Source organism: Sinohyriopsis cumingii, chromosome 19 (assembly GCF_028554795.1).
Source record: "Sinohyriopsis cumingii isolate HCF-2022 chromosome 19, ASM2855479v2, whole genome shotgun sequence".
Classification (NCBI taxonomy): Eukaryota; Metazoa; Mollusca; class Bivalvia; order Unionida; family Unionidae; genus Sinohyriopsis; species Sinohyriopsis cumingii.
Genome location: NC_142979.1, coordinates 24,539,274 through 24,565,656, shown reverse-complemented (window position 1 = coordinate 24,565,656; position 26,383 = coordinate 24,539,274). Strand labels below are relative to the sequence as shown.

At 40.7% G+C, this 26,383-nt stretch overlaps 1 protein-coding gene across 2 annotated transcripts in view; it reads right to left on the bottom strand.

Annotated features, from left to right (window-relative positions):
• Positions 1–26,383, bottom strand: part of LOC149775299 (FACT complex subunit SSRP1-like) — an 80,218-nt gene that overhangs the window by 44,274 nt on the left and 9,561 nt on the right. Inside the window, exons 1-2 of one of the 2 annotated variants that reach the window (XM_089944280.1) lie at positions 6,002–6,036; positions 2,076–2,179 (exon numbers count right to left, since the gene is read on the bottom strand). In XM_089944280.1, coding sequence (XP_089800406.1) covers positions 2,076–2,129 — 54 coding nt within the window. In that variant the 5' untranslated portion in view covers positions 2,130–2,179; positions 6,002–6,036. Of the gene's footprint in view, positions 1–2,075; positions 2,180–6,001; positions 6,037–26,383 lie in introns of those variants that run through there. The other variant, XM_089944281.1, reaches the window with a different exon arrangement.

Sequence of the window (26,383 nt, the reverse complement as noted above, 5' to 3'; positions counted from 1 at the left end):
ATTTTGATACAATTCCTTTCCCATACAAATTTCTCATCATGGTGTAAATAACCCTTTTAGATATTTCAATCCATCAAAGTGCCAGTAACACCTACTGGTGGCAGCACTTTCAGAAATAAACAATGAAAAAGTTTTGTGAAGTGACAGTCATGTTTTAGTTATATCTTCTAATTCAGTTTCAGTATAATCATCAATAATGAGAAATGTTCCATTGTATCGTGTCAGATCAACAGACAATTTAAAATTATTATTGTTGTTATAAATATTACTATGTAGGTAATATAATTAAAGGATCTAACATAGGTTAGTTGTTTATCCTACTAATCAGCAAATGTGATCAATGATAGGAAAAGAAGCAAAACAATATTAGATGATTTTGTTCTTGCACATGCATATTTTCTGCAATTTTGGAATCCAGAAACATCTATCTGAACAAAGGACCAATGTAGTCTTCTACTGCTAGAGGTTGTCGGTGTTTTATTAAGAACTTGGTAGATAACACATCTGCATTTATAAAATTTGTGTCCACAATTTAGTTCTGCTGTATAAAAAGAAATTACATCAGTACTGTAGTTAATAAATGAGCTAATTCAAGGTCTCTTGTTTTACCAGTATTAAAATCCTTTCCATGCAGCATGCAAGGGGCATGAAGATCCCTAGAATGGAATGCTGTATTGTGTAATTATGTATTCATCTCTGAACTGGTTTTTCGTCTTTTCCTAATCCATCTGTGAAATCATTTTTACAATATTTTTGTTCTAACACACATCAGCTAAAATAAATCTTCTTGACTTTTAGTGCCAAATACCTACAGACTGGTTCTGTTTTGAATTAGAACAAAGAATCTGCGAACAAAGATTAAAAGTTAGAAAACCAATCTGTTCTCTCCTAAGCCATACAGCTGCTATAAGTAGAAACCGAGGTTAAAAGTTGAAAGTAGAAACCAGCACGTTTCTTGAAGTAGGGCAACTGCTATAGATAGAACATAATACTGTTAGGAAAGTACATGCGTCTTCGGACAAATGTACTCTTATGTCGTAGTCACATTGAAGCCGTCTTTTCTAAAATACGGTCGGTGGGATTAATGGGATGTTAATAAAAATGAGAAAACAAATTTTTAATTTTTGGGAGGGGGATATACCAAAAACGTGTATCCCAAATACAGTTACACATAAGGCATAATACAGTTGGGGAAAAAGTGTAATGGTTGGCATGTATGCATCACTATATGACTCAATTTGTTAAAGCTACATTAAAAATTTAAAACAAAACAACATACACAATATTGAACAGTGTATCCCCCAGGGAGTAAAATTGAGGGTTAAAAAAAACACCTTGGTGTCAGAACTGGGGGTCAAATAAAAATGTGGGGACCAAAAATGTACTGACAAATTTTCATCTCACCCATACTTTTTCAGCTTAAAATAGGATATTGCAAGACATACAACATACTATCTTTCTCCCTAAACATACAAATAAACTAGCCTGCACAATTAACAAATGTATTGTCAAAGAATTATTTTATTAGTTTAATTTTCTTTTAGTTTAAAGTCACACATCTTTTTCTAGCAATATTATAGACCAACACATTACATATAAGCCAATACAAAAAGCCAAATAAATCTTTTTAACCAAATGTCAGTTAATTTACTGCCTGTCATAAAATGTGTACTATCAATGGTTTCATTGTACTTCATCCTAGAACACATTTATCCAAAATCAAAGAGGCTAATGATTCATCTTCTTTCTAATAAGTTACACTTGAACTTTAAGATCTTTCTTTTATTGCAGCAAAGTTAAAAACTAAAAAAATCTGCAATGACCCACAGACTTTGCAATCCAAATAATGCATTTGTCTCTGCATGTGTACCGATTTCTTTGTTGTGAAAGAATGTCTTGGGTGAAAAATGTGTTCTCCAGATATCTTGCAGTCCCTCAGTAACTTGTGCCCTTGTCTATACTGCAAACTGTAATTATGGACCCTGCTGTGAGTAAATTATTGAGAGATAGATGTGGTGTACAAGATGATAAGTGTGAAGTTATCAATCATGCAATAATTACTTTCTGATACATACCATTGCTCCTCTAACCTCCTGAACTACATCAGGGTATTCTTGATAGTCACTCATCTCTTCAAATTAAACTTCCTTGGAGTCTATTTGGTGATGTAAATGCAAACCTGAGAAGGAGGAAGTAAACAAAGTAAAATGATTCTTTTTCAAGTTGGTCTTATGAGAAATCAGAAAAATAATGGAATGCTGACAGAACACTTAGAAAGTCGAAAGTCATGCTAAAGTTAAGAAATAAAGACATTACAACAAGAGTCCCTCGACTCGACTATCAACTCTGCTGTTCAAAACTATATTTCAGGAATTTAAGATAAGACTATTTCTTCTTTTTAATTGCCAAGTGTTAAAACAATCTCTGATATTCCAGAACAATAAGAATTTCAATTTTAAAAACAGCAAAACACACTTCATTCAGTTTGTGACACATTGGAGAAAAGTCAACAATTGTTAGCTGATTCTGACAAAATGACAAGTACATGGAAGGAAAATATTGTTAGCATTCAGTCTTAAGATTTTACCGCTGACTGAAAGGCAAGGTCCAGACAACCTCCACCTCTCTTACTTTTCAGTCAATGGTGAAATCTGAGACTATCTGTATGCTAAGGACAGCTTCCTTGTATTTGTCATTTAGTCAAACTCAGCTAACAGTTGTTGACTTTTCTGTTGTTTACTCAAACTCAGCTAACAGTTGTTGACTTTTCTCCATTATGTCACAAGCTAAATTAAACATGTTTTGCTCTTTGGAAATTAAACTATTCTTGATAACGTCTGGCATAAGTTGGAAATTAACAGATGTAATTAGGACAATCTAGAAGGATTGGCAATACTGAGGGATGCAGACCTGGCTTCCCTTGTGATATAGTTACAGGTTGGACACACACACCATGCCCTCTATTCATTCAAGGACAATCTTAATTTTCTTTGCAATGAGCCCTAGTACTACAATGTAAGATTTAAGACAGGCTATTTATGTTTTGGTGCTATGTCTTACTGCCTAAATAACAACTTGTGCAGTGTGTTCTGATGTTGACTTACATCAGAATGAATGACCAAATTTTCAAGAATATCTCAAACAGCTGGAAGCATATATTGAAGCTTTTCAACAAAATAATCTAGATTTAGGTGGACCGTATTTACTGTCTTTAAAAAAAAAAGAAGTCACACTCTTGCACTAGCAAACAGACGCATTTTCAAGTTCATTTGACCTACATTTCAGTTGGTTGGAATGTGATGGAAGCCAGAAATATAGCAATTGTTTAAAACTATGATAAGTCTCATGAAAAAATTAAGCTATCTAAACAATTTCTTCAATATTAATGATGTGATGTGATTTGGATTTTTAAATTAGCTTTAACAATTTTTCAGTCATATCGCTACGATGTCTGCAATGTGGCAGTTTATAGTGATGTCTAGCACTGGGGCATCATGCCGCAGACATGTAGCCTGATGTCCCACCCAGTCACATTATCCTGACACCGGGCCGACCAGTCCTAACACTAACCTCTTAATGCTGAGCGCCAAGCGAGGCACCTGTTAGTACCATTTTTGTAAGTCTTTGGTATGACTCGGCCGGGGATCGAACCCACGACCTCCTGCATCCGAGGCGGACGCTCTAACCACTAGACCACTGGAGCGGTCTCTTCAATATTAGTATATTTTTATTTGTTTCATAAAAGAAACATTCTTGAACTAATCTGATTTCAGTATTGCCAGGTTGACGCATTCCAACCAGCTGAATGGAACATGAAAATGCACTCATTTGCTACTGTCAGATATTGATTCCATCAGGATAAAGATGGCAAAGTAAGTATAATCAATTAGATTTAAATCTGTGGAAGAATGTCAATATGGACTGCCAAAAGTATGAGATATTCCTGAAAGTTTTATCTCTTGTTCTCCTGTCAGTCGACTTGGGAACATGCTACATAAGGCCGTTATTTATGCAGTAAGACGTAGCACCAAAACAACGCTGATGGACTATAACTAGTTCTATAATGTAAGACCTCGTCCTTGATATTTATGTTTTGGATGTCTATAATGTAAGACCTTGTCCTTGATATTTATGTTTTGGATGTCTATAATGTAAGACCTTGTCCTTGATATTTTTGTTTTGGATGTCTATAATGTAAGACCTTGTCCTTGATATATATGTTTTGGATGTCTAGGTCTTACTACCTAAATTACTGCACTGTATAGTATGTTTTCATGTCGACTGACATCATAATGAAAGTCAAATTTTCAAGAATATCTCACACACTTGGCAGCCCATATTGGAACTTTTCTACAAATTAAAGTAATATGTATTAGTGAGACTTTACTGTCTTTTTCCTAAGAAATCAAAATTCTCACACAAGCAAATGAACCTGTTTTCAAGTTTTGTTGGTCTACATTTCAGTTGGCTGGAAAACGATGGAAGCCAGGAATGTGGAATTTGGGTTAAGTTGAAGGATGATTCTTTAACAAAATGAATACTAATAATATCTATTAGAACTGTAAGCAACGTTTCATTTCATTCAAGAAAGATATTCCCCCACATGAACCTACTTCCACAAACCTTGAAGACTGTCACATTTCAACAAATTCAAATGTATGTCAATGAACATCAGATTTTGATTCCAAGAGGATAAAAACAGCATAGTAAGTATATTAATTACACATCAATTTGTAGAAGAGGGTTGATATGGGCTGCCAATTGTGTGAGATATTCCTGAAACTGTGACTACTCATTCCGATGTCAATCAACATCGGAACACACTATAAAAAGCTGTTATTTGGGAAGTAAGACACAGCACTAAAACATAAATAACATTAGTGCTACCTGTAAGACCTCGATGCTTATATTTATGTATTGGGCATCTGGGTCTCACTGCCTAAGTAATGGAGCTGTTTAGCACGTTTTGATGTCAACTAACGTCGTAATGAAAGTCAAGTTTTCAAGAATATCTCACATAACTGGCAACTAATAATGAAGCTTTTCTACACAGTAATGTTCTAATGTTTTAGTCAGACGTACTGACTCGAATGTATTTTCTCAAATAAATTCAAATTTTCACAAAAGAAATGGACCTGTTTTCAAGTTTCGTTGGCCTGGAAAGCGATCAAAGCCGGGAATGTCGAAATCAGGTTAAGTTCATATATTATTCTTTAACAAAATGAATAAAAATATATTATGCTATTGTTACTGTAAGCAATGGTTCATTTCATTCAAGAAATATATCCCCAATATGAACCTACTTGAACTTACTTCGGCATACCTAAACTACCATTGCATTGCAACAAATTCAAATGTATGTCAATGGAATGTTAAAATGCGTCCATTTGCTAGTATCATATCTTCATTCCGCCAGGATAAAGACAGCACAGTTTATTAATTACACAAAAATTAGTGGAAGAGTGTTGATATAGGCCGCCAAGTGTGTGAGATGTTCCTAAAACTTTGATTACTCATTCCTATGTCAACGACATCGGAACACACTACACAAAGCCGTTATTTGGATAGCTGGACATAGCACTAAAACAAAAACAACATGTGCTGTCTTACATTGTAGGACTAGTCAGACTCCTGTGGTGGGACTAAGAACGTACCCGACAATCTAAAATGTTATCAGTGCCTCCTATACTGTTTTTTCATGTCGATTATTGTAAGCTTTTAATAGGACTTGTTATGTATTACATGTTGATTTTACGAAATGAATACTGCTATTTTCACCACATAATATCCAACAGATATGGCGGGAAAGAAAGTCTAACAACGTGATTCTTAATTGGCAAAAGGATGTTAAAGTAAATTTCTTCGCCTCTTTCGGTATTGACTGAAAAGACCCACCGTTGTAATATAAATAGTGAATATTTAAAATTTTAAAAAATGTTAAATAAAATTAAACTAGATAGGAACGGTTGCTTTGTTAAGTAAACATTTACGCATGTTATACCTTTCCAAAACCGGAAACTCCATAGGGTATTGTCGGGTTGTCGACGTAAAAATTCAAGCAGTGTGCTCAATATTCGTTACGGACTTAATCGACGTACAGAAAAACAAGGAAATCGGTGTGTTTTGTGATGGCGACAAGAAAGAGACTTTGTGTTATTGTAATGCTAAAACTACATTTCACAAGAAAGGGTCTATTTTAGTAGAAACTGGCCCGAATTCTGCGATCTCTTTTATCAGTTCATATATTTTTTTTGGCGAGAACACGTTCTGTAATATGTACGCTAAGTTTTAATGTTGCCGTTGTCACGAAAAGATATGCTACAAAAGTACAGTTTGTGCTTCAAGTTATACATATAGCAATATTTATATATGCATTTGCAGATGCTTCCCCTCTCTGTCTGTATGAATTTGCATTTCGTTATGTTCTCTTATATCTCGATCTGTCTCCCTTTTACACTCTCGGAATTTCCGTTTTCATCATTTCTTTCTCCTTCAGAAAGAAATAATGTTCTGATTGAATTCCACAACTCCTGAATGTCTTGATGTCCCAAAAGTCTTGAATGTCCTAGTGTATAATAGTATTTAATGTCCTGATGTACCACAATGATACATTCCAGAATGTCATTGACCGAATTCTCAATAATCCCAAAGTAATGTATTAGTCCAAAAGGAAAATGAGCGCTTCAGAGACAAGAGAAATTAACATGGGACATTTAAGACAAGGAAAAATTATCACAAGCGCCCCATTTTGGGATAGTTGGGCCTACTGGGGGGGGGGGGCAGTTGGGACACTTGGAGAAAATTGGCCACTTTCAGCAGTTGGGATACTTAGGGACAAAATTGGACACTTGGGGACAAAACGGTTTATGGGGATAAACAGGGAGTAAAAGGAAAAACGGAAAGGGTAATGGTAAACGGTTTTAAGTTTGATTTGAAAACACAGACATAAACAAACACAAATACATACACAACATAGAGACAAAACACACATTTTTGGCAATAGTGAAATAGTATCTTTCCTAGGCATGTAATTGGCCCTGAAAATTCACGTAGAGATTTCTACTACTTCTTCCCTGGCCACCATTTTTTCCGCCAGGTCTTCCAAGAAGACATTTGCTTGTGGACTTTCTCTGACTTTCTTTTCTTCTTCAGGGATCCAGCCGAGATGATCATTCTTTTTTAATTTGTCATGGACCTTTCATACATTTGACATTTAAGCGTTAAAAATCCCGTTCTTTCTTTTGGATGTTCTCTTCTTTTGTTCTTGAATCGGAATATTCTCCTCTTCCTCTTCTATAACTTATTTGATGAGGTTATGGACCCTTTGAAATTCAATCATATCTCTTCTAACTTGACTTGCAATTTGCTCTAGTAGTAGCAATAAAAATAACCATGATATCTACCGCTTCCTGCAACTTTTCGGTCGTGTTGTTCTTCATAGTTTTTCTTCTCTGATTGACGACGTATGGTACGACTTAAGAACAAAGTGATTTATTTGCTTGATGTACTAACATTAAGTAAAACATTTCTCATACAAAATACGCATTACATAAAACACTAAAATATCCGAAAAGAAATATTATTGCACGGATCCAATAGAAAATCTACTTTTTATACATATAAACACACTATACTCGTTACCAAAACACATTCGATAAGGATATTTTTTGTGAGGAAAGACAAAAACAAACACATACCTACATGCACGTATGCATCCATCCATCCATACATACATCCATACACCCACAAAACATACATTTTGAAAAGATTTTTTTTAGTAAAGACAAACTCCTACATACACCAAATCTACAAAACTAACACTATCACCCGAGGAAGATAGTAAGTGTTTATAGACACACCACTAAATCCTTACATACAAACATATATCGGTGAAGGGAAAGGGATTATTTTGGGGAAAGACAAAGATATACACAAACAAACACATACAAACGCAATTACTGCAAAATGATTAGTTTCTTTTCTAGAGATCACTGGTTCTGAAAGGGGCCTTTTGTTTCCTTCTGCGCACCTGGTTAATGTCCACACCTCCCAGGCCGAGCGCCACACACATACAGCATTAACTCCATCTATCTACAACCCGTGGATTGATAGAGATTGGGAATTCGAGGGAGTCCTCGCTCGTCGAAACTGTACATGTGGATGATATTGTGGTGAATGTAGCCGCTGAGGTATTGGCTGCTGTGTTGGTAGCTCCAGAACCCAGTTTTCTATCTGTGGTAATATCACACTCTGTTGTTGTGGTTGGCGATGCAGTGGTGTCATTGTCGCAGACTTCACCTCACAGGTCATACGTATCAACAGATGGGGCCGTACCACCTTTTTGGGGCCCCGAGTGGCCCAGTGGTCTAAAGCGCTCTCCGTTACGGATCACTGCCATCTCACCTCTGTCTGCGTGGGTTCGAGTCTAGGATTCGGCCAATGTGGGTATGTGAGAAAGGCTGCCAGTAGCTTCTCTTGGGTCGGAAGTTCTTCCCGGGGTTTTCCGGGGTTCGTCCTCCACTATTAATACTGGCCGCGATGCATAGCCTATCGTGTGCTGAAAATGGCGTTAAACCCAACAACAACAACAACAACAACCTTTTTCTTTTCCTCTTCTAATTTCTTATTTTGATCCTTAAAAAATGCCGCTTCACGTATTGTCTCTTTAACCAGTTCGTACAGGAGGAGAGCATATTCCAGTTGTACCAGAAATTCCAAGAAATTTTTCAGCCTGCTCATTTATTGTTGATGCGTCATCGATGGGGACTCAATTGATGACGATGAATTTAAATTTAAATCGCTTTCGCCCATTGGACGTATGCGACTGGTTTATGCCCGCAAAGCGGGCTCTTTAATTGTTTGTGAAAGGGGAATTACAGCCACTCCTCTCAAAGCTTTTCTGCCCAAATAAAGTGTGCTTTTTAATTAGGCCAGCAAGTCGTGGGCAATACGGTCCAAAACGAATTGTCTTGTGGCTAAAATGAGTGGGAATGATCCAACACACGCTCAGTTTAAATTAATGTCTGCTGAGGTATGATACGTCAAGTTGGATTGGACACTGCTCGTATGACGTCACCCGGGTCCCATGCGTACACTCTCTTTTGGGCACCTGATTTATAGACGAGTGAGAATCGGCCCACACACTCGTCTTTTGATTTCCGAGATGGAAGGAGGAGGAAATTGACTCGGAGGGTGACACCAAACATCAGCCGGAATGTTTCTGAAATGCCATATATTACTATCAAATTATACCCAGTTGTCTACATAACAGGTGAATCCTATTATTAATTTTGTGTAAGCGACATTTGTAATTAGAGTCACGCTAGTTAGTTGTGAATTTTCTTATTATTAAATTTTTAATCCAAAAATACATAGTGTATGCATAACCATTCAATTTAGAATTAAATATTAATAGGTCTATGAGACCAGCTGCATTTTTGTAGAACCATGTTAGGACAGTTGGCTATTAATTTGGAACGGTGGGTAAAGGATCAAGCTTTGTGTTTTGGTTTAGTCGAACGGGATTTCCAATCCAAAATGGAAACCCTATCATAATAGGCACTTGGACAGAGCCCTAAATAGGGCTGTTTTAATTACGCAACTAAAAGGTTCTGCGGTGATCTTCATCTTCTTTACATTGGGTCGCAGTACGTTTTCCTTCATAATGTTGTATCGGGAATGTCTCAAGTCAATACAGCTCTGTGAAATGTTCTGCTGCTGAGATTAAACTGGTAAATGGCCGGTTTTTATATGCCTCTCGGTAATACTGACTTAGGCTCCTGATTCCGAATTGCCACTGTTAAGGCCTGGGTTTTCGCATTTTCAAGGACCTCGGTCCTAGGTATTTAACCCCACTGATGAAATGGTTAGCTTTTTTTTTTCATCATCAAGCGCATTTTCTAATCCCATATCCAGTAGACGCTGTCTGTCAGGGTCCCACTCCTCTTCCTTTATAATTTCTTCTTCCTCAATTAAGTGAGTTTCACTTTCCTTTTCGCTGGTAGAGAAACACGAGTCTCTCGTTTCTTTGGTTGCCGCTGCTATATTAGATAAGTTTGACATTTGTGGAGCCATTTGATGTTGTACTACTGGTCTAATTATGGATTTGTTGTAGTTAAGTTTTGTTGTTGTTGTATACATCCGCTTGAGATTAGTCGCCAGTGTTTCTGTTGTGACCGTAGTTGCGGTTGTTACTGAATTTTGTTTCTGTTTGTTTTTTCGATATTTCCCTGAATGTTGTCGTTATTTTGTTGGTTGCTTGGTGGTAGTTTTTGGCCCTTCCACTTGTGTTGATGTCCGGGTAGTTGTTTTAGGGAATATTGTTGTTAATTCCTTTTGTTTTTCATTACAAGTGCCTAAGTTTCCTCTCTTCTTAATATAGCTAACACAGCTCCAACACCTCTTCGAATCTCCTTAGGCGAAGTTGATTGGTTCCCATTTCCATGCTTAACTACGTAGCTTGTGTTGACAATGTAGGAGCAGAAGTTATAACTGGATGAGTTGTAGTAGTAGTACTGTCCATTGTCTGAGGACTCCGGGGTTTTGGTACTCTCCTGTTATTTACTAGTCTTCGTTTTACATCCTGGGGCGTTTTCTCTCCAATTTGTGTCGTTTGCTTACCAGATTAATAACAACGTGGTTCTTTTAACTTAAGAAATAAGGCTCCAGCCAGTTTTCAATCGTAGACCAAGGCCTAGGATTGTCTTCATGGCTTGCTCTGGTATTAGGACTTCCATCTTTAACTCTTGTATTGATTATGTGTTGCTTTTTCCTTTGCTTGTCGAGACTAGACCCAAGTGACTGACTAACTGTTGAAATTAATGTCGCATTCGCCATATGGCATGCGCGACGGGTTAATGACCGCACCGCGGGCTAATTAATTACTCGCGGGGTACGGAAAAAGAGCCTCTTCCTTCAGGGCATTTATGCACACAAGGTGTGCTATTTAGTTAAGCCAACAAGTCGTGAGGCAATAAAGAATTTTCTTTCTGACCATTTGTCGAAGAACGTTCCGATGCCATCCTAAGCGTTCTGTCTAGTGCTTGGACAAAGGTACCTTTCCCTTTAAGACATTCAAGGAATATTCACAAACGGTATCAGTGATTTCTTTGGTGGCCGTTTGACTGTATTTTGTTAGTACCAACAACAAATCCCAATCTCTGGCAAAACTAGGAGGTAGTCCCTTTCTTTATTCTTTGTCTGAGAGGAGAGTTGTGGTGTGCACTTCTAAGGGTTGACATCGTTTCCTTTCAGAGCAAATACACTGAAGTAAATTGCCTTGCACCCGTCTTTTTTATACTGAACTCTTCTCCACTGATTATCGAAACGTCGTATCATCCTCAAGATGGGCATCACTCGACGTTGAAGGTGTTACTAAATCCTAACAGTTCTTGTTCGTATAAATCCAGTTAACTTTGTAATAGCCCTGTTCTGTCTTGGACTTTGGTCATGGGCGAGTTCACTTTCTAAGAGGAAGCCACTGCCGTTAAAGAAGAAGAGGTTGTCACCGGAGGAGAAGTTTCTTTAAAAATGAGTTTCCATTCTTCAATCATATTAGGAATGATGCGTGTTAAATCGGGTTTGGCCGACAGAATGGATAACAACGAAACTAGAGACACGGTCACTGAAGAACAAGGTTTTGGGGAGTACGGTTGCTTCCGAGCAGCAGTGCCTGTCTTTCTAGTTGAAGCTTTTTTCTTCTGGGGTCTTTCTTCTTCTTGGGACTTTTCTTTTTCTTCGGATGTGCCCTGTCCGTGGCACCACCGTTTTTCACAGTGGATCGTCTTTTAGGAGAGGATCTTTTCTGGTGGTCACTGGGGCATTCGTATCCCATTTTAAGAGGGAAAGAATGATGACACCGCCTAGAGAGCCCCCCCCCCCCTTTTCAAAATGAATGTTTTGTTTGAGAATCGATTCTTGGATCTGCCAGTTGTGGCAATGCCATTTCATATTTGTAAAAAAAATCGTCTGGTTTGATGAAGGATTGGAGGATGCCTTGAAGTAACTGACGTGCTCTAAGCGAAAGTCACCGTAAGACATTCTCTGAAACTGGCTTCTAATACATGGAATAGAACTTGTGCAGATTCCGTACAGAGCGCGAGTCAATTTGGCAGGGAAATTAGATTGAAAGGAAGTCATGTCGACGACTGTGAAACAGAAGTGTCAGAGGTTTTAATGGGTTTTTTTTTCTTCACGCCGACGGGGACGTGTAAATGACGGTCCCTCATTCTTGGCATCAGTCGTGAAACAGATGGGCACAAAATCTAGTATAATCGAATGTGGTGGGTTTTAAATCGATGAGTAAATAGGCATGATGTGTTCGAGTGATATCGTTGAACGCATAAGCCAGTCAAGGAGTTCCTAACTCTTTGACTAACAATTGCACTTGAAATTTATCTCTGGGACTTTTACACAAGACCACGTAATGGGCACGCAGACTAATGGTACGATGGCTTTCATTTTGTAGAAACAAATTTTGGGTAATGTAAATGATATTGACCTTAGGATTATGCCCTCTGCGTTTAAACCAAAGTTTAATTTCTTCTCCGTCTTCTCCTAACGAAGATGACAAGATGTGTTTGACTCAAGTCAGACACGATCCCGTCGTCTTCGCGAGGAATGTCTTCAATATAGAAAATGCATTCTCCTTGACTTTCTCTAAATATGGTGTAAGCTGATTCCCACTCTATGTAACACTACAAGATGCGCTGGGGTGGAAAACCGAACAAATTAGTTTTGTGTTTGATCACGCGTTTGACGAATTCGGTTTCGCCTCAACCACTTGGTCCGAAAATCACCATTTTAATGGAATAGCGAAGAAACAGTGCCTCCCAAACTGGACTATCTAATATTTAGTCAATGACTTGGAGACAAGGAGAAAGATGTAGCCATAACCAAAGTGTTCAGAATTCTCATAATAACATGGACAACACAAGAAACTTCACACTTTGCAGACACTTTTATTGGATGTTCAAACTCAACAATTGTACATTAAATACAAAAAGAGGTAAGAGCCAATGGCTAAATACATCAATAAAATACCAATCAAAATAACCAAAGTGAAATATAAATGATAGTTTTCATCAATGTGTGCCTCTGGAGTTTTACGGACACGCTCAAATTTTCTTTCACAGTGTATAATTCTTCCTCCAACAATGGGTTTTCGTTCATGTCGGACCATGGTACTGTCCTGAATTTGGTTTTTCTCTGTGTATGCTTCTTCTACCACTGTTTCTAACACGGACTTGAATGTCATGTTCACTTTTGGTTTTAAGTCCACGTTTTGTCCCGAATCATTTGCACAAATCTTTAGCAAAGTCAGCAACTTCTTGTGTCCAAACATCGAAGCCAAAACTTTCCCAGTTAGGCACATAATTCCAGTGTTTGTGTAACAAACAGGCTACACATACTCCTTTGTAAGCAACAAAAGTCAATAAAGCAACGCTGTAATAGAATGAGTCTCTAGTGCACATCTGAAGGTGTAGTGGCCATGATATCAATGCTGGAACTGTTCGTAAAAAGTCCACAATATATCTGTTGGTAAACTAAATCCCAAAAACGTAGTCACTAGCACGCACCACAACATGATGTCCTAAATTCAATGGACAAAGATGTTGAAAAAAAATTTCAAGGTCTGGATACTTTCATTGACTTCCTTCCACGGAATCTGTTGCAACACTATTGGTAAACATCGTGGCCTGATAAGCTTGTATATCCACGTCAGACAACTTCTGAATGGCCTTAGTTATTCACAACCTCGTCGCAAAGTTGAAATCATCGACGTAGTGACTAACATCTGCTTTGTATCGATGATGGTTAACAAACACGTTTCTGTTGTTGACCTTGTGTAATGCAATATTCTTCGTAGCACGTAGGACTGACAAAGGTTCGATAGATAGAAGAACAATGAATTCGTGCTTTTCCTTCGGGAATACATGGTTTAGGAGCTAAACAACACCGCCGTCTCTCGCTCCGCAACGAATGTGTTGCACTCGACTGTTAAATCCCCTGGTCCTGCCGGGTCCCTTTTCGAGGGAATACTTGCGTCATGTAAGGTGCAGCTTTTCCGTCGGTGATGTGAAAATGTGAAACTTACCGTTGGATTGCTAAACGTGTTGATTTTGTCAATGACTTTGAAGGGTGTTAATTCTGCCTGGGTGGCAGACTATATCCAGACGGGCGATTTCAAACTGTCTTGATGAATGGAAAGTCTTAAACTATCGTATTCTTTGGCTTGGAATTGGCGTTCAGTGTCGCTAACAAGGAATCCCACAAATCAGCGATGAAACGTTCTCCTTTCTGGGGCAGTATTTCAGACTTAAATTTCACTGTGTAGGCGAAAGCCGTGGTTCAAAATTTTCTGGATATGCGATTTTGCGTCACTCGAATGTTATAATAATTTTGGGAGCTCCTGACTGACTTTCGTTGGAGGTAGACTCTCTTTATCTTGGGGAAGACGTGTAGGGCATAAGAACGAAGAAAAAGGACATTGGGGTTCCAGAATGCCCAAAACGTCGAAAGTAGTGAAGGGGGGCACCCTACGGACAATGGGAATTAGCATTACAAAACCCCTTGGGCAAATCTACGGACAATGGAAATTTAACATGGAGAAAAATCGTGGGCAAATCTACGGACAAGGGGAATTAACATGGGAATAAATCGTGGGCCACTTTACGGACAAGGGGAATTTAACATGGCGATAAATCGTGGGTCACTCTACGGACAAGGGGAATTTAACATGGGATTTTTTTTAAAAATTTTTTTAAAAAAAGGGGTAGGCAATTCAAAGACTATCTCTTTTCGAGAAATATGGCTGGCCCTGAAAAGGGCCTTTGGGTTTTCTTCTTCTAATTTCTTCTTTTCCTCCACCAAGTTCTTATTTTATCTCCTACACTCTTCTTCTCTTTCTTTTTTTTCTTCTCCTCCTCCTCTTCTTTCTTCTTCTCTTCCTCCTCTTCTTTCTTCCTCTTTTCATTTTCTTCTTCTTTTTCAATTTTTTCGTTCCAATTGCGTATTCTTATTCTTTCCTCTTCATCCTCCTTCTCCTCCTTGATCTCTTTCATTACACCACTAATCTTGTCCTTTGCTTTCCTTAAATTATTAATTTCCATCTTCACACGATGGGGACTATAGGAATAATGGTCTTCAACCAGTCTTAATAGCATCTGTTCCATTATTCCTAAGTTGTCTAAAACGTCTTGCAAGGTTTGTATTTTGTCCATTTGGTTTGACGCCATCTTCTTTTTATTCTTTGCAGAATGGTTTGAACGACGAATACTGTGGGTTATTATAGTGAAAGCGCGGACGTGATGGAAAACATCCCCTAAAAACATAAAATTCATCTTACCTAGATCATGACCCATCAACGCGCGTACGTGAAGGAAAACATCCCCTACTTTTCTCATTTCATATAATATAACCCTAACTATACTCTTCAGACACGCTAAGAAACCCATAATCTACTATTCACACAAACATACCTTAGCTCTTACAAACACTAACACACAAACACACAAACTCATACCCTCACACTATCTTAAAAAAGAGTTAGTGTTTATATACACACTACTCTACCTACACACATTGGCAAATTGATCGTTATTTCTTTTCTAGAGTATTGGGTAGCCCTGAAAAGGGCTGTTTTTTGAACTCCTGATGCACCTATCTAATGGTTGCACCGTCCTGGCCTTGCGCCACACACGCATCTTCTTCCCCAGTCTTCTTTCACCTTTCTTCTGGGGAGCGCAGAGGGAGGATGATTCGCTTCAACACCCCAATCCTCTGTCTCGGGAATATTGAACGACATCCTCTCTTCTCTTTTCTTTTCCTCTTCTTCCCTCTCTCTTCTCTCCTCCTCTTCCTTCTTTACTCTTGCTTCTTCTACTATAGCCTCCGCTGATAGTTCGTTTACTATGCGCCTGGCATATTCCAGGTGCATCTGGAGTTCTAACAGTTTCACTATTCTGCTAATCATTCTTCTGGCTGTGTTGATCAATCAACAAGGGTAGCTGGACTGCCGAACGAGTTTCAATTTATACTGAAAGCGCGGACGTGATGGAAAACATCCCCTAATAACATAAAATTCATCTTACCTAGATCATGACCAAAAAAAACAACAACGCGCGGACCTAAAAGAAACACTCACTTTTTATGCTACCCATCACTATTTTAAAATTTTTTATAAATCACTTCAATAGACTATCCACATACGCAAAGCAATCCAATCTAACCCCAAATATACACCTCAGACACCAAAAAATACACCATTTTAATCTACTATCCACACCAACTTACGTGAGCTCTTACAAACACACAAACACACAAACACATACTCTCACATTTTTTATAAAAGAGTTAGTGTTTATATACACACTACTCTACCTACACACATTGGCAAATCTATGGTTATTTCTTTTCTAGAGTATTGGGGTAGCCCTGAAAAGGGCTGTTTTTTTGTTTTGCTATGGCATTCTTTTTTTAGTTTCTAAGAATGCGATGTCCTCTGAGGATAGACTTTCTGGCGATAGGTCTGCTTCTTCGGAAAGAGAAGAAGAACTCTTTGGTGTCGATACGACAATCGACAAAGCCTCTGTCAGGTTCAGGTTGCTGCTGTTGTTGCTGCTGTTGCTGCTGTTGCTGCTGTCTCTGAAGTCTGTACTTCTCTGTCCATTCTTCTTTCTCCCTGTTCATTTCTTCTCTGAAGAGCTCTTCTATCAGGTCTTCAGTGATTTTTAACATTCTCACATTCTCTATTTCTTCTGGCTTCGGTATCAGACTGTGTCTGACCCTATGCAAATTCACGTAGGCTTCGTTGAGCTTAGCTAGTTTGGAGCACATCTTCGTAGGAGGATGAGTCGACAATGGATGGTTAGACTGGAAACAAACCGGTTCTTAAAGTGAAAGCGCGGACGTGAAGGAAAACATCCCCCACACGGTTTTCGAGCCGCAACGTTCAGTGAATGTCATGAGAGGGATAGTAAGAAATCAAAGAGCATCAATCCAACAGTCTTATAGCTAAACAAACCACAAAGGCATTTTTTTCAAGACACAACATTTTTATTCATAAATCACTTAACACTAAACAACAACAACTCTAACATTTTTTAACAATAATCCATCACTATAACATCTAACAATTTTTTTCAAATCACAAACATTTTTTTTCAATTTTCAATCTACTTTAAACAGGGCTGACAACGTTGTGAATGAAATTGTGATTTCCACTGTTGGAAATCATTAGGCCATTGATGGACACTACGTTTCCTAGCTTGAGACAAAAGATAAGCATAATGGTCACAGAACCATCGATCTACTTTCACATCGTTTCTAGCAGAAGAACGAGGATCGAAATGAGTCACTAAATGTTCTAAGGAATAGCCCAGGCTGCGATGATGCAGAAAATACACACAGTACTGTCCACACACCAAGGAATCTGTGCCTTGTAATTTCACGTTATTGAATCGGGTGGTTTGAGCATTTCTTCTCATAAAGTCGATGATATCGTCTTCCAAAGGGGGCAATCCGTACGAATCGAAATATTCCACACATCCTTCTTGAGGAAAGTAGACGGCTACCCAGTGGGTTCCTGGGAGATGACTGTCGTCCGTGTTGATCACGTAAGCTTGATGGTCTTTAGGTTTGCGATGAGGGAGTTCATCTTTAGCACAGACGACAGGATTCCAAGAAGACGTATACGAACTGTGGTTCAAAAGGTAATAAAGTTCCCAGGTATCCATTGTTTTCTGTGTTGTTTTTTTTTCTTCTTCTTCACAGGTAATAATACGTCGTCAATTCGATCCTGACTTTTTGCTTGAAAATGTCTGACGAATAAACGGTTATTCGTTCTGTTTCCTCACTCTGATTCAGGAGAGCTTCGATACGATGGATCTCTTGAGTGGTTAATGGTGGACAAGAATGTTCACGCAAGTCTTTATACCACTGGTGCAACACGTCTTTGTTCGAGATGAGACTCCAAGCTTCGTCCAGATACTCGTCCAATTTTTCTTCTTGACTCAACATCAGGCATTTATCGTGTTGAATTTGACTGGGATGATCGTTTTGACATCCATAGCAATCTTTCTTGATCAATTCCGTCATTTTTTCGACCAAGTGTTTGGCAAAACAGGAGACTAAATGGGCTTCTTGTTCTGGCCATCTTGACTTCATCATGATAACTTCTTCTTTTTCCACGGTCTCCTCACATTCCATCTCCAAAGTTTCTCCACTAAGTAAAGAGGGATAACAGTCTTCCATGGCTTCTAATAGTCTAGAATGACTTCTCTCAAACTGTTGATTTCTATGGTATTATCGAATTCTGCATACAGGATGACGTTCACTGTCGCTGCCAGTTCTTTTGCAAACTGAAGTTCCACACGAATCTGGCCAGATTTTATAGGGTGGAAATGTCCCTCGTCACTGCCTTGGTCTGGAGTGAAATCGAAAGCCCACAAAGCATAGCCTCCTGCGTAATCGTCGTACGTAATGCCGTGACTGGTGTTGGTTCATAACTGGCCGGTGGCTTCGTACAGGGACAAGTACGATCTCAAGTAATTCATCTTTGTGGGTTCAAAGTCAGTTTCGAAAGGTCGGGTACACAAGGTCTTGCCATCACGACTGACTTCGACTTTCTTCACGTTGAAGTGTTGAAAGTTGAAAGGATTTTTTTTGAAGGCTCCGTTGAAGGCTTCATTCTCGACCATACCAAGGATCAAACGTTTGGGTAACTGTCCTTGGAACAGATGATCTTGGGTTATGGATTGCTGGTTAGCGGGAATGGTGAACGTTTTCACTTCCACACGTCGTATGGGATACTTGGCGGTGGTTCTGCTCAACGTTTGACTGATGTCGTTTCCCACTTTAGGTAACACTTCCACGCGTCGTACGTAGAGTTTGGCCTCATCGATTTGGCTTTTGGGATTGCCAGTCTTAGTAGCATCCTCATCAGCCAACAAATGGAAAGCGGTACTGCTACGATTCAGTCTCAAGCGGACATTGACCCCGTTCAGCAAATATTTCTCTTGCAACCACATGTCCAAATGCAAACGATCCATCAGTTCTAAACTCTTTCCATCTACGATTTTCTTTTGTCTTTCCCCGAAGCCGTTATTGTCTTTATCTGTGTCGTCAAACTCCTTCGCTTCGTCAGGTTCCCACAGCACACAAGCATTGAGATGAGTATCCTTGGCATCTATTCCGTACGTCAAGAGATTTTCCAGGTAGGCACGGTAAGGGTAAGTATCCATGCTACTGCTGACTAGTTTGTTATTCAAGTACAAGTCCACTGAGCTGAACAAGGAATGCATGAAATTGTTGACGGGAGCTATATTCTCAGCGACATCTACTGTTTTATTTTCCTTATCTAGAACTTTGACTTTTAAGTACAAGTAACTGCTATTCAAATCGATGTAATCTTCGGGCTGTCCTTTGATTTCAAACTCAATGGGAGCAGAATCGGTCAGTGAGGAGATGGGATTAAATTCCACCCATTAGGATTCTTGCATGGTCATCATGGTGGGGGGCATGGCAAACAGATCCAGTTCCGTCTTGGAACAGGCGCAAGACTCTCGGTGCATCATTTTGTTCTGTGTTTCAATAATCGAAAACGTCTAAGTCTCGAACGGTTCTTCTTTTCTTGGCCTTTCTCGCTTGAAGTCTGGTGAAAGGGTGTTTTCTTCGTCGTCTCTTTCTGCCTTGTCCTTGCTGAATGCCTGACTCGGTAACGTGCAGGGCATTTATAGGTGTGTCTCGTCGGCCTAAAATGTCTTTGCCCGTTTGCAGCAAGACATTTTTGCCAGCCCTCATGAAGGCTTCTTTAGGGTTTTGTTTGTCGATGATGACATTTTGGAGAAATTCTTTGCCTTGCGTCAGTGCCGCATCTTTCAAGGCGTGCAATCCGCGTGTCACCATCGGTTTCAAGACTGGGGCCACCGAACGAAAGGCCGATTTTAACATGTCTCCTAAACCGTGTCCTCGCTGTCGAGCCACCCCTCGGTACACTGGATACATGACTTACTTACGAGTCGTGAGAGAACCGTTTTCGAAAATGGAGTTTCACCGTGACTTTTCCTTTGGTGAATGGAATATTTTGTCCCAGATCTCCTTTTATAGCAATGTTGACCGTGTCCAAATACGACTTGCTGACCGGCAAATAGTGAGGATGGACAAATTCGCGGTGGACGTGGTAAGTGTTTCCACCTTCCTCGTCAGTGACCGTGGCAGAATTTACTTTGAAAGGAATGACACGTAGTAACGGTACGGAGGTGTGTCCCACCACGTTATACTCCACCACATCGGAGTACACGAAGATCAAATTCAGTCCTTGGTTCAGTTCTACCGGGAAACGAAAATACCTTGCAAAATGCATGTCGTTGTCAATCTCTGCCATTTTAATAATTTTTTTGGTCTGCTTATCCGTGATCATATTGAGGTCTCCACCCAAAATGTCATACAATTCAGGGCAAAATTTAATACGTATACTTTTTTCCTCACTTTGAAATTTAATGAGTAGACGGTGAGACAGTTTGTGGTACTCGATGGTGACACGTTTTTTTGCTGTGGTCAGAACTTTGTCAAAGGTTGCATAGAATTTGTCAGCGATGGCTTCCACCAGATGTTGACCACTAAAATAATGGCCTGAGTTAATTTTAAAGTGATAAACGAAAAGAGGAGAAGAGTCACTGCTGCGGGGTAATAGGTCCTTTGCAAGATGTGAGTTATGTTGAGGACTGCCCGTCATGGTTTGCTGCAGTGCTGGGTCCAAAATTTCGATGTCAAAAGTGTTTTGAGTTTCAGTGATGTTTTTGATTTGTGTAGGGTAAATCATTTCCACTAAAGCCACTTCCCAATGGGCTTCGTGATCTAAGGGGATGGCCTGAGGTAATTTGGCCGTGTAACAGCACAACGTGTTGTTGGGAAACACCTCCATGGAACTGTCACTGGGTAAGGTTAAGTAAAATTGGTTTTGGTGACTCATAATTCCAGAGTTCTGTGGCTGTCCGAGGGAATATTAGTGGATGTCAGAGGCGTGTCTCCGCCCAAAATGGGGTTCTGGTTGTGGTTGTTGTTGGAGTGGTGACTGGCACTGGCACTGGACACAACGTTCCCGTTCGAGGAGAATTTCAGGGAGGGATTGGGAAGCAGGTAACCGATGCAACTGCTCAATAAAATGGTCCACAATTGTTTGTCTCCTTGTTGCAAACTCAAATTGGCAATGGCTGCCCCGATGACACAATACACCACGAAGATTTGGCAGAAAAAGACGATTTGCGTTTTAGGCACACGTTCTCCACACCACACCCACAAGGGTTGTTTTTGTAAATCTTGCACAGAAGAACTAGGGGAAGAAGGAGTGGTCGACGTAGCTGCGTCTGATGTGTGAAAGGGCATGATGGTCACTTCTTCTTTTTATAGTCGATGACTTGCGAAGCGTCGATCCAAGAATCGAAACTGGGTGGATATCCTTTCCAACGTACTTTGACTTCTTTGACACGTCGTTTGCCCACTTTACGGGTTCTGCGTTCGAGAATGCTTTCGATGTCGTACACGTCGTCTTCTTTTTTGGTGACACGTTGTAACTCGTTCAAATAAAACGTTCCTTTGAGTACTTCTCCGTTCATGTCTTCCAATTTATAGACGGCAGGATGACGGCCATGCACTCGTCCAGTGACGCGAAACAGTTCGGTCGTCCAGTTAGGTAAGTAACCTTTGTCAAAAGTGCGTTTGGTTTTGCCAATGCGCACCCAATCTCCTACGGTCAACTCTCCACTTTTCTTGGGGACAGCCCTCGTCGGGGACGTACCAAACAGGCGCTCAAACACCAGCACTTCGTTGTCAGGAGTCACGTCTTGCGGGGCACGTCCGATGCTTCGATGGTAAGATTGGTTGTACGCTTGCACCAGGTGCGGTAAGATGTCGATGTACTTCAGAGTGTGGTGATGCGTAAAATATTTCCACATGCGTTCTTTCAAAGTACGTTGAAAACGTTCCACGATGCTGGCTTTGGTTTCGGGATTCTCGGTGGTAAAAAAATGAATGTCACGTTTCTTTAATTCTTTTTGGAAAGCTTGGTTCAGAAATTCGGTGCCTTTGTCCGTTTGCCATCGAAGAGGGCGACGACCGCTTTGTTTCAACACCCGTTGCAGGGCTCGCACTAACTCGCTGCTCGATTTGGAAGTCAAGGGCACGATCCAGGCAAATTTGGAAAAGACGTCGATGACACAAAACAAATATTTGTAGCCACGATTGTAGCTGGCCAAATGAGAGACATCGGCTAAATCGGCTTGCCATTGATGATCGATGCCTTCCACTCGGGTGCGACTTCTGGCAAACTTGCGTCGAATGGGTTTGTGCAAAGTGTAGGTAGCTTGTTCTTGTAACCATCGTTGCACTTGAGGTAAACGGAGACTTTTCAGTCGCGTTTTGGCAGCACGATACAATTTTTGAACTCCTGCGTAACCTGCAGGATGGGAGGGATCGTAGTAAATGCTGGCTAAGACTTTTTCCATTTTTTTGTGTTGGTTGGTGTGTTAATAAGTTACCCACTCTTCGGTGATGCTACTTTGGGTGGGTCGAAAGGGTGGTTTGGAAACGGATTTACGTGTCCGATGGGCTACGGGAGTAGAAGTCGAAGGTAGTGGTGGTGGTGGAGGTGGCAATGGAATGGCTTTGGTTTTCTTTTCTTTTTTCGCTTCTGGTTTCTCTTCTTTCTTTTTCACTTCTGTCGAAGGAGGTGTGGACATCATCTTTTTAACCCAAGCTTTCATTTCTTCTCGTTGGGGTGTGGGGGACGGGGTCAATAAGGATGCTGCAATCTTACTCGAAATGGGAGCTGCTGACGGTGTTTGAAACACTTCGCGCGTCTCTTCTTCCTCAGGTCTTCGTGGGGTAGCATCTCTGGTGACGGTTGGGGATGACAGTAGTGGTGGTGGTGGTGGTAATGATGATGATGGTGCTGGACTTTTCATCAAGGTCTTAAAATCTTTCAGAGTGGGTAAAGCTGTTTCGTCTAAAGCTTTCTGGTGAAAGAGTTGCAGTCTTTGCAAGAGTTGACCGTACTTTTGCGATTTTTCTGTTTCGGACAAATCTTGGCGATCCATCAAGGATTGCAATTCGTGTTGTAACTGGGACATCTCGCTCAAATTGGGATTGGGAGGTAAATGCGGGGTGCGTTGTTCTTGCCACCGATGGTATTCCATCCATCGTTTGTAAGGCACTAAAGCTAGTTTTCGTCCTTCCATGGGGTTGTCAGGGGTCGATTCTGAGATCTTGGGACTTCCGAGGGCTTTTTTATCTTGCTCCCACCAGTCCTCCCAACATGGTTCCCAAGACTCCTTTCAGTATGGGGCCTAACAAGAGAGGTAAAATGCCTCCACGTTGGACCAACATCTTCTTTTTTTGACGAATGGGAATTTTCTTTTGAACCATTTTCCGAAGAACGTGACGATGTTTGCCTAAGCATTGTTTCTGGTGTTTGGACAAAGGGATCGTGCCTTTCAAGACGTTCAAACAACATTCGCACACGGTATCGATGACCTCTTTGGAGGCCGTTTGAATGAGTTTTTTTCGTAGGGGTGGAGAAGCTTTGGACAGGACAGATAACATGTCCCCATGTTTGGCTAAACGTGGTGGCAGTCCTTTCCTTTTCTTTCCTTGGGGTTTTCTGGAGGGTGACATCTTTGAGTCTTCAGGAGCACCAAAAAACACTGATATCCTACTCGGTCACAGGCCTTTTTTATACTGGAACGCGTCGCCATTGATTGTCTTTACGTCGTATCAGTTTGAGGACAGGCATGACACGTCGTGCAGGGGTACGTAACGGACTAAATCGAGCCAGTTCTTGCTTGGACAAATCCAGTAAACTTTGTAACATGCCCGATCTTTCATGGACTTTGATTTTGGGAGAAGGTACTTTGTGAGCAGCAGCCACTGCCGCTAAATTGGAAGGTCCTGCCACTGGGGAAGTTCTTTTGGGGGTCATCAACGGAGAAGTTCTTGGTGTGATCAACGTCTCCAAGTACTCTTCAGTTCCTGGTGACATCAACGGAGAAGTGGACAAACGTGAGGCTGTCGGAGACGCTGTGGCAGGTCGTGGTTTGCGAGTGTAAGGCTGCGTCCTGGCCGCAGTGCCTCTCTTGCGACTAGTTTTCTTTTTCTGTGGACTTTTCTTTTTCTGAGGACTTTTTCTCTGTTTCTTTTTCTGGGGGCTTCTTTTCTTTTTTCGGGGTGGTGTCTGGTAAGAGGAGGGTCCCGCCACTGGAGAAGTTATTCTTCTTGGGGACCTGGTCTTTTTCTTTTTCTTCTTGGGGCTTCGTTGAACTTTTGTCTTAGGGATAACTTTGGGGGCATTAGGATCCCATCTTAAGAGTGAGCGAATGATGACCCCTCCTAGAGTACCGCTCCCTCCAGGTTTCAAAATGATTTGTTTTTTGGTTTGAGTGTCGATGCGGGGATCGGCCAGTTGGACCAAAGCGACTTTGTTTCGATCGAAAAAGCGTTGGGTTTGATGAGGAATCTGAATGATTCCTTGGAGTAATTGACGTGCCGTCACCGTGAACCATCGTAAGACTTCTTTGAGGCTAGCTTCTAAGACACGAGCTCGTGTTTGTGGATCCTTTTCTCGACTGATGCCATACAAGGCACGAATCAATTTGACGGTCAGATGCGACTGAAGGGACGTCATGTTCGCACTGAGTGTGAGACAGACGAAAAAGGGTCTGAGGTTTTTATAGATTTTTTTTCATGGGGAGTGAAATGAAGTCGAGGACGGAGACGTGTACAGGACAGGCCCTCCGTCTTGGCACCAGTGGTGAAACAAGTGGGTACGAAATCGCAAATCCTCGGGAGTGGTAGGTTTCAAATCGACGAGTAAATAGGCGTGTGGCGTTTGAGTGGCATCGTCGTACGCCTGAGTCAGCCAAGGCGTTCCTAACTGTTTGGCTAAGACTTGCACTTGCGATTTATCTCGAGGGCTTTTAAACAAGACCACGTAATGCGCATTGAGACTGATGGTGCGATGGGCTTTACTTTGTTGAAACAAATTTTGGGTGATGTAAACGACACTGGCATTACGGTGATGCCCTTTGCGCGTGAACCACAATTTAATTTCTTCTTCGTCTTCTCCTAACATGTCGTCGAAAATGACCAAATGGGTTAGACGGGAGTCAGAGACGATGCCGTCGTCTTCTTTAGGAATGCCTTCCACAAACACGATGGAATCGCCTTGACTTTCTCGCAAAAGGCTGTACGCCGATTGCCACTCTTTGTAACACCACACGATCCGTTGAGGGGGCCGATCGATCAAATGATGTTTATGCTCGATCAAACGTTTGACGAATTCGGTTTTGCCTGAACCGCTAGGTCCAGCAATGAGCATGTTAAAGGGATGGCGAAGATACAAAGCCTCCCAACTGGCACGATCTAAGTGTTCGTCGATGACTTTGACAGTAGAGGAAGAGGGAGCAGAGGTAGCCATGGTGTGAGAAATGTCACTTGTGACACGAAAAACAAACAAGACAAGAGTTTATATACTTTTTCAGAACACGTTTATTGAATGTTTCAAATATGAACACGAAAGACAAAAATACATACAACCCAAATAGTGATGTACAGGAATATAAAACACAGCAAAGCGATCAAAGTGGAATATAAACAAGTGTCTGTACAACATGTTTTGGGTAACCAAGATGTCCTAGGGACAGTGTGTAATGTTCTTACAGTCTCTACATGAGGTATTGTCACACAAGTGTCCTCCCGGAATGACCTTTCAGGCATGTCCATGACAGTCCTGTCCTGAAGCGAGTGGTTGTTCTCGGTGACGGGTTCTTCTGGCACCGTCACTAACACAGGTTGAAAAGTAACTTTTTTCCTTGAACAACTCTTGTGCATACTGGGCCACTTCTTGGGTCCAAACCTCAAAACCCCCCTTTTTCCAGTCACGAACATCTGTCCAATGAGGGTGTAAGTCACAAGCTACACACACATCGTCATACACGTCTTGGGTAGCTAAAAGTTGACGAATCTTTTTTTCCTGTTGAGGTCGAGAAGTATCCAGATGAAACCGCAAGGCTTTGAGCAAAAGGAGTTTTTCGTGACCATTTAAGGCCATGGAGGTGGTAAGTACTGATCGTAAAGAGTCCACAAAGAATCGGCTGGTAAACGAAATCCCAGAAAACAAGTCACTAAGACACACACCACTTGTCGTCCCAAATTGAATGGATACAGTTCTTGCAATAATCGATGGTAACGATCCACGGTTTGAATATGGTCATTGAGTTCCTTCCACGGAATCTGTTGGATTACATTCGACATAAGTCGTGGCATAGCTGCCTGTTTTTATAGTCTCTTTGTTTCGAAAAGAATACACGTACTTTCTAGCCAGTGATGTTCG